Source organism: Rhinopithecus bieti, unplaced genomic scaffold (genome assembly GCF_001698545.2).
Source record: "Rhinopithecus bieti isolate Rb0 unplaced genomic scaffold, ASM169854v2 scaffold_79532, whole genome shotgun sequence".
Lineage (NCBI taxonomy): Eukaryota > Metazoa > Chordata > Mammalia > Primates > Cercopithecidae > Rhinopithecus > Rhinopithecus bieti.
In genome coordinates, this window is record NW_016830370.1 from 431,742 (window position 1) to 440,212 (window position 8,471).

The 8,471-nt window shown below is 66.9% G+C and overlaps 2 protein-coding genes across 2 annotated transcripts in view; both read right to left on the bottom strand.

The window, feature by feature from the left end:
- Positions 1–1,986, bottom strand: part of LOC108524362 (fibroblast growth factor receptor-like 1) — a 3,499-nt gene extending 1,513 nt beyond the window's left edge. Inside the window, 4 exon segments of the mRNA XM_017865406.1 lie at positions 135–419; positions 518–550; positions 553–597; positions 1,710–1,986. Of these exon segments, the coding sequence (XP_017720895.1) occupies positions 135–419; positions 518–550; positions 553–597; positions 1,710–1,971 (625 nt within the window). The 5' untranslated portion in view covers positions 1,972–1,986.
- Positions 1,987–2,000: 14 nt separating this feature from the next.
- LOC108524361 (fibroblast growth factor receptor-like 1) lies at positions 2,001–5,301 on the bottom strand. The gene is given in 6 exon segments (XM_017865404.1): positions 2,001–2,384; positions 2,387–2,536; positions 2,771–3,124; positions 3,441–3,725; positions 3,824–3,904; positions 5,025–5,301. Coding segments are annotated over 6 exon segments (1,422 nt in total). The 5' UTR covers positions 5,287–5,301; the 3' UTR covers positions 2,001–2,094.
- Positions 5,302–8,471: the final 3,170 nt, after the last annotated feature.

The window sequence follows — 8,471 nt, forward strand, 5'->3', positions numbered from 1 at the left end:
GCACCCCAGCCCACCAGCCCCAGACCCCACCAGCATCCCTGGTCCACCAGCCCCAGATCCCACCAGCATCCCTGGTCCACCAGCCCCAGACCCCACCAGCACCCCAGCCCGCCAGTGCCCCAGGCCACACTCACGGATCACATCCACCTTGTAGGTGGCGTTGATGGCGCCCGCGCGGTTCGAAACACGGCAGGTGTATTTGCCACTGTCCTCTGGCCGCAGGTTCTTCAGGCTCAGCGTCCACTTCTTCTTCCTGGGCTCGGCGGCTGCTGGGCGCGTCAAGGCCTGGTCGTCCTTCATCCACGTGATGTCAGGCCGAGGGTGCCCACTGGCCACGCACTTGAGCCGCACGGAGCTGCCCACGGGCCGTGCAATCACCCGGCGCCTCATTTTGGAGGGCTGTGTGAAGCGTGGTCGTGCTGTGGGGTGGGGCGGCATGGAGGTCAGAGGATGGGGAAGCGGCCGAGGGGCCAGGACAGACACCTCCCACCCTGGCAGACGGCGGTCCCCTGCTCACCCCACTGCTGGCTGGCGGGGTCCTCTTGACCCCAGAGGAGCTGTCGGGCCCCAGGCTCTCCTTCCCTGGGCTAATGTCATCTGCAGAGAAACGGAGGTGCACAGGGAGGGCAGGTGAGGGGGGCCCTAAGGAGCACCCCAACTCTCCCATGGCCTCTAGTGCCCCAGCCCCAGCCAGGACAGTCCTGGACACCCAGGCAGGGGCCGCACCACACACCCACAGCCCAGAATCCCAGGGACAGCTGGGCAAGGGCCGCTGGCCCACACTAGGCGCAGGTGATCCTGACGGGTACGGGTGGGGCTGGAGGGCTGGCCCCACTCTGGCTCCGGGGGGTCTGCAGGCCCCGGGGAGGAGGGAGCTAGGCCTGGCCAGCAGCTGCGGTAACTCTAGCCTACATCAAGGGGCCGAGGGCTGGTGAACAGACGAGACTCCCATACCTCTCGGTCATCGTCGCCTTTGAAAGGACTGTGGGGTGGGGTGGGGGGACAGCCACAGTTTCCCACACAATCTGGAGGGGCAGGGCGTGCTGTGGAATGTCCCCTCCATCCACCCTGTGACAGCCGCTCCTCCACTGAGCCCAGGACCAGGCTGTCTCAGGCCGCACCCCAGACCCTGCCGGGGCCTGGGCCAGGCTCCTGTGTTCAGAAACGGGCCAGCCCAGCTCCAGGAGCTCCACCGGAGGGCCCCACACCCAGGAGCCCAGCGGAGCAGGCGGGGTGCCGGGTCCCTAGGTATGGAGGGCGTGTCTCTGGACACCTGTCCAAGCCTCGCACCCAGGCCCCAGGCGCAGAAGAGAACAGAAAGGCCACGCATCCCAGCGGCTCCTCTGAACTCCGAAACCTGAGCCTCAAAGTCACAGCCGACGGCCGGCACACCCTGCCAAGGCCTTGGGCCCCAGCCCTTCTGTGGGACCACTGCCTGCGGCTCCCGGCCTCTGCCCTCCACCCGCTGCCCACCGCCCTCCGCCCGGAGGAAGGCCCAGAGGCTGGAGCCTGATGGGGACAGGAACGGAGCCCAGCCTGGGGATGGTGGCAGAGGCGCAGTCAGCTGAGGGAGGGCAGGGCGCGGAAGGAAGGCTTTCTGCCCGGGGCTGGCTGACTCTCAGGCCCCAGGTGTGTCCCCGTCCGCCCTCCTGCATGCCCCTGCCTGGCTCCAACCCAGCCCATGACCTCTGACCGCAGCAGCGACTAACCCAGCACGACGAGGGTGTAGTTGACGCTCAGGCTGCCAAAGCCGTTGGTGGCCTTGCACACGTACACGCCGGCATCCTCCCGCTCCACCTGCTTCACCTTCAGCCCCTGGGGCAGCACGCGGAAGCGGCTCCAGCCGCTGTGGATGGTGCGGCCATCCTTGGTCCACATGGTCAACGGCGGTGGATCCCCCTCCACAGGGCACTGCAGCCGCACAGTGCGGCCCAGCCGGGCCACCTGCCGTGGGACCACCTTGTCTGCCATCCTGGGGGGACCTGCGGGTGGGNCTCACCATGGGTCCCCCGCCTTCGTCTGCAGCACCGTCCTCCATCCTCCCAGCCTGCCTGTCTGGCCGGCCCCATGCGCCCACCGCAGAGGCAGTGCCATCTAGCACTGATAGTGGATGTGCTGGTGGACCTTGCCCTCCACGTGTGAGTGTGTGTGTGAGTGTGTGTGTGTGTGCGTGTGGATGTCTGTGTACACTTTGGGGTACAACTTGGGGCCAGCAACTGGGCCTGGGCCCAGCAAGTGCTGGGGGGCTGCCGGAGACCCATGCTCCTCACACAGCCCCACACCAGGACCAGCGCTGAGGGCGGCCAACGTGGGAAGGTCCTTGTCTCCACTGCGGTCACGGGCTGTCCCTGGCTGGCGGTGCCCAGGCACGGGAAGGGCAGGAGTGGGGTGCATGGCTTCTTCTTGGCCTGGCAAAGCCACAGGAGCACGGTGCCCAGGATGAAGACAGCGCCGGCCGGGATGCCGATGACTACAGGCCATGGCAGGCTAGTGGCCGAGGACGAGGAGGCTACAGGTGGCCCTGGTGGTTTTGGGTCTGCAAGAGTAAGAGGAAAGGAGGTGGCGAGGGGAACGCCGGCACAAAGACCAGGAGAGTACCCCAGACCCATCCCAGGGGCTGTGGAGACGGTGGCCCTGGGCTGCCCTCCCTCAGCAGATGACCCGGCTTGTAGAGCCCAGGAGGGAAGGGTGGGGTCCCGCCCGGTGGGTGGGATGCTGGGACCAGGGGCAGGTCCGGGCACCAGCATGGCGTGGCGTGGCGGCCGCGCACCTGGCAGCACAGTGAGGAAGGCGCTGCGGAAGCTGTAGCCCATGGTGTTGGCGCCCAGGCAGATGTACATGCCCGCATCGTCCTGGCGGGCGCGGGTGATGAGCAGTTTATTGAGGTAGGAGCCATCCGGCCGCGACCACACGTCGCCTGTGGGCAGCACCACGAACTTCTGGCCGCCCACATCGATGGTGGAGTTGTGGCGGCCCTCGGCGCCGTACTCCACACGCTTCAGCCACTGGATCACCGGCTTCACATCGCTGCGCACCTTGCACTGGAAGGACGTAGTCCCCCCGAAGTCCACCGTCGTGTTCACGGGGTGCGTGCCTGTGAGCACGGGCTTGGAGCGGGTCCGCTCTGTGGGAACACGGCACGTGGGCATGGCTCCTGGGCCCCGCCACACTCTACCCGCCAGCACCCCAGGGCCCACCAGCACCCCCAGCCCACCAGTCCCCAGACCCCACCAGCACCCCTGGCCTGCCAGTACCCAGACCCTGCCAGCACCCCCGGTCTGCCAGCCCCCAGCCCCCACCAGCACCCCCAGCCCACCAGCCCCCAGACCCCACCAGCATCCCTGGTCCACCAGCCCCCAGATCCCACCAGCATCCCTGGTCCACCAGCCCCCAGACCCCACCAGCACCCCCAGCCCGCCAGTGCCCCAGGCCACACTCACGGATCACATCCACCTTGTAGGTGGCGTTGATGGCGCCCGCGCGGTTCGAAACACGGCAGGTGTATTTGCCACTGTCCTCTGGCCGCAGGTTCTTCAGGCTCAGCGTCCACTTCTTCTTCCTGGGCTCGGCGGCTGCTGGGCGCGTCAAGGCCTGGTCGTCCTTCATCCACGTGATGTCAGGCCGAGGGTGCCCACTGGCCACGCACTTGAGCCGCACGGAGCTGCCCACGGGCCGTGCAATCACCCGGCGCCTCATTTTGGAGGGCTGTGTGAAGCGTGGTCGTGCTGTGGGGTGGGGCGGCATGGAGGTCAGAGGATGGGGAAGCGGCCGAGGGGCCAGGACAGACACCTCCCACCCTGGCAGACGGCGGTCCCCTGCTCACCCCACTGCTGGCTGGCGGGGTCCTCTTGACCCCCAGAGGAGCTGTCGGGCCCCAGGCTCTCCTTCCCTGGGCTAATGTCATCTGCAGAGAAACGGAGGTGCACAGGGAGGGCAGGTGAGGGGGGCCCTAAGGAGCACCCCCAACTCTCCCATGGCCTCTAGTGCCCCCAGCCCCAGCCAGGACAGTCCTGGACACCCAGGCAGGGGGCCGCACCACACACCCACAGCCCAGAATCCCAGGGACAGCTGGGCAAGGGCCGCTGGCCCACACTAGGCGCAGGTGATCCTGACGGGTACGGGTGGGGCTGGAGGGCTGGCCCCCACTCTGGCTCCGGGGGGTCTGCAGGCCCCGGGGAGGAGGGAGCTAGGCCTGGCCAGCAGCTGCGGTAACTCTAGCCTACATCAAGGGGCCGAGGGCTGGTGAACAGACGAGACTCCCATACCTCTCGGTCATCGTCGCCTTTGAAAGGACTGTGGGGTGGGGGTGGGGGGACAGCCACAGTTTCCCACACAATCTGGAGGGGCAGGGCGTGCTGTGGAATGTCCCCTCCATCCACCCTGTGACAGCCGCTCCTCCACTGAGCCCAGGACCAGGCTGTCTCAGGCCGCACCCCCAGACCCTGCCGGGGCCTGGGCCAGGCTCCTGTGTTCAGAAACGGGCCAGCCCAGCTCCAGGAGCTCCACCGGAGGGCCCCACACCCAGGAGCCCAGCGGAGCAGGCGGGGTGCCGGGTCCCTAGGTATGGAGGGCGTGTCTCTGGACACCTGTCCAAGCCTCGCACCCAGGCCCCAGGCGCAGAAGAGAACAGAAAGGCCACGCATCCCAGCGGCTCCTCTGAACTCCGAAACCTGAGCCTCAAAGTCACAGCCGACGGCCGGCACACCCTGCCAAGGCCTTGGGCCCCAGCCCTTCTGTGGGACCACTGCCTGCGGCTCCCGGCCTCTGCCCTCCACCCGCTGCCCACCGCCCTCCGCCCGGAGGAAGGCCCAGAGGCTGGAGCCTGATGGGGGACAGGAACGGAGCCCAGCCTGGGGGATGGTGGCAGAGGCGCAGTCAGCTGAGGGAGGGCAGGGCGCGGAAGGAAGGCTTTCTGCCCGGGGCTGGCTGACTCTCAGGCCCCAGGTGTGTCCCCGTCCGCCCTCCTGCATGCCCCTGCCTGGCTCCAACCCAGCCCATGACCTCTGACCGCAGCAGCGACTAACCCAGCACGACGAGGGTGTAGTTGACGCTCAGGCTGCCAAAGCCGTTGGTGGCCTTGCACACGTACACGCCGGCATCCTCCCGCTCCACCTGCTTCACCTTCAGCCCCTGGGGCAGCACGCGGAAGCGGCTCCAGCCGCTGTGGATGGTGCGGCCATCCTTGGTCCACATGGTCAACGGCGGTGGATCCCCCTCCACAGGGCACTGCAGCCGCACAGTGCGGCCCAGCCGGGCCACCTGCCGTGGGACCACCTTGTCTGCCATCCTGGGGGGACCTGCGGGTGGGTCCAAGGAACAGTCAACAAGGAGGGGCTTGGGGTCCGGAGCCACGGGGGATCGAAAGGGGACCCACGGCCCAGCACAGACCTCAGGCCTGAGCTCCACCTGGGTCGCCTGCCCAAGGTGAGTAGAGGGGCCCAGGCGCAGTGCCCCTGACCCAGGCCTCAGCTGCCCACATGCACCAAAGCCCCTGAGTACTGGCCCACTGAACACCATGTCAGCAGCCTCTCATGGCCGGGGCGGCCCTGTGGTCCCAGAGTCCGGCTCTTTGAGACGTGAGAGGGGAGGAGGGTCCCCAGAGGATGCAAAACAGCTGTGCTTGGCAGCCCTCAAAACCCACCAGCCAAGAGGGCAGGGGGTCCTCCTGGTCACACAGGAAGCAGCTATACACCCTAGGTCAGAGGGGACAGTGGCCCCCCAAGGACAAGGGCGGCAGGGGGATGGGGGGCCTGGTGGGTCCCAAAGAGGCTCCAGGCCCCTCACCCAACTCCCACCCAACCATCAGCCCAGGGCCCAGGCGGGCCTGGACACAGGCCAGCGACCCCACAGCTATCCACACGCAATTGAGCACAGCAGACCGCCTGCGCACGGGCACTGTGTGGATGAGAGTTTGTGCGGCACCCACGTCTCTGTCAGTATCAGACCTGAGTTCAAGGACCACAGATGCCCAGGTCTGTCTGCCCACCTCAAGGGCCCTACCCTGCCAGGCACCTTAGCCTTGAGGGGGCATGACCCCAAGGCCCCGGGGTCAGAGGGCAAGCCTCTGGAGAGACAGTAGCAGGGGTTGGCCATAGGCACTGCCAGCTCCTGTCCGGCTGGCAGCCCCAAGGCTGTACCTGGCAGCCAGTATGTCCCCCCACTGCCTGTGAAACCCACAGGAGCACACAGGCTGCAGCTCCACATGGCCACCCACTCTGTCCCACCCCACGTGGAGAAGCCAAGTCCTCCTTTCCTGGCAGAAAGAAACCCACCCTGTCCCCTGCCTGGGTCCCCACCCACCCCATCCCCTGCCTGGGTCTCCACCCCACCCCATCCCCTGCCTGGGTCCCCACCCCACCCCATCCCCTGCCTGGGTGCTTCTGAGCTGGAAGGCAGGGCCAGGGCTCTGTTTGTGTGTGACCAGCCCCAGTGGGCAGTGCCTAGCCAGCCGGGAAGATGAGCCTAGAACACACAGACCCTGCAGGCCTCAGAAACTCAGCACCGCAGGGCCTGCACCTGGATGGAGCTCCTGGGAGAGGAGGGCCCCGCGTGCCCCCACTCCCCACGTGCTGCTCCCAAGTCCTGCAGCGGCAACCGCGGCCCACTCACTGCTCTCTGCATCTGAGAGGTGGTCACAGGCACCCCACAGTTCCCAGGGCACCTCTGGCCAGCCCATGGGTGACAGTGTCCCTCCCGAACTGTAGCCACTGCTGTCTGGGAGTGTCCAGGCTGGGTGCAGAGACACCAAGAGGCAGCAGCTGCTGCAAGCCATCTCGACAGTGCCTGGGGCCACGTGTTTCTCCAACACGCAATTAACAGTGGCCCCGTGACGTCTCCCACCGGCGTCTTCAGGCACTCAGGTAGCAGCTCCCAATCTGACCCCCCAGCTCTGGGGACAGGGACCCCCACAGAGAAACCCTATCACCTCTCTGGAGGCCTAATCAGTGCTGACAGCACAGAGGGTGTGGCCCAGGGCCTCGGGGTTCTGATCCCACAGGCATCATCGGCCGCTGGGGCTGGGCGTGGAGACATGGAGCCTCCCGACTGTGACGAGAAACACAAAGGGTGGGCTGAGGCTCCGGAGGGACGGATTCTTCCCAGCCCAGGCCCACCCGGCCCACACCAGTCCCTGGCCTCTCTGAGAAAACACGTGGGGGTCTCTCCTCTGACCTGTATCTCTCCCTCAACTCAGGACCCTCCCAGCCTGGCCATGGGCCCCAGCCCTGAAGCCCCTCCTTCCCTACCCTCCCTGTAACTCCCCGGAGAAGAAACGAGATGGCGGTTGTGGGGGGCTGCCAGCCCACCTCCCCCTCAGTGTGGTTCTGGAAGCTGCCCAGGGCTGGGGGCAGCTCTGGCAAACTTGTCCCGGGGAGGAAAGGGCTGCAGGACCCACAGCACAGGGGCCTCCTGACCCCTTCCCAGCCTGCCCAGGTCCCAGACCCACTCCCGGTTGACCCCACCAGCACCTGTCGCTGCCCGAACTCCCACCACCCACAGGGCCTCCGCGATCAAGAGGGAGTGGCCAAGGCCCCTGCCCAGCCCAGCCCCTGTGGCCCACAGCCTGCAGGGGTACCTGGGCCTCCTGAGTGGCTACCTGGACGCAGGTCTCACACGTGCAAGCATGTTCATGCATGCACATGAGTGCCCACCCACACAACTGCCCACAAGTAGCAAGAGAGCAAGTGCCTGGCCCTGTCCTGGGTGGGGCACACGGACCCAGCCCCCCACATCTGGGGAGGGAGTCCGCCTCAGAGGCTGAAAGCCCCAGCTGCACTTCAGGAAGGGGCTATCTCGGGCCCCAGCCCCACCCTGCCCCAGGCAGACACAAGCAAGGCTTGGGGAGGAAAAGGTCCCCACAGGCATGCGGGAGGCGCAGGATGACAGGCACAGACAGGGAGGCGGGACCCCGCCCATGGTCACTGCTGAGAAAGGGGCAGAGCCAAATGACCGCTGGCTGGCCGGAAGCGTGGCCCCAAGGCTGGCCTGCAAGCGCTGTAGGCACGGGTGGAGGCAGCCAGGCCAGAGGAGCCAGCCTTATCCTAAAGCAAACAGCCTCCCTCCGTCCCCTCGCCAGGCCTATCCCACCCCGACCTGGGCTCCCTGGACACCCTGCTGTTGCAGGCCCAAGACCCCGCAGGAGGGCCTGACCAGGAGGAAGCCCAGCCCCCCAGATTCCTGGGAAATGAGCATGCCAGGACAGCGGCCTGGGCTTTATGTTTAGGCAAGCCCACACCTCCTGGACGGGCGTCCAACCCACGCAGCCTATGGGGAAACTGAGGTAGCACCTGAGGGCACAGGAACCTGGTGGGGAGACTGGCCGCCTCGCACCGCAGCCAGGAAGAAATACAGGGAGCCAGCACCGGGGCTCTGCTGGGGCATGACAGCAGCGCTGTGCCACCTCCAGGGTTTGCACCCCGCCAAGATGCCCCCCAGCCTCCTCCTCCAGAACAATCCCTGCCCTGCACACACAC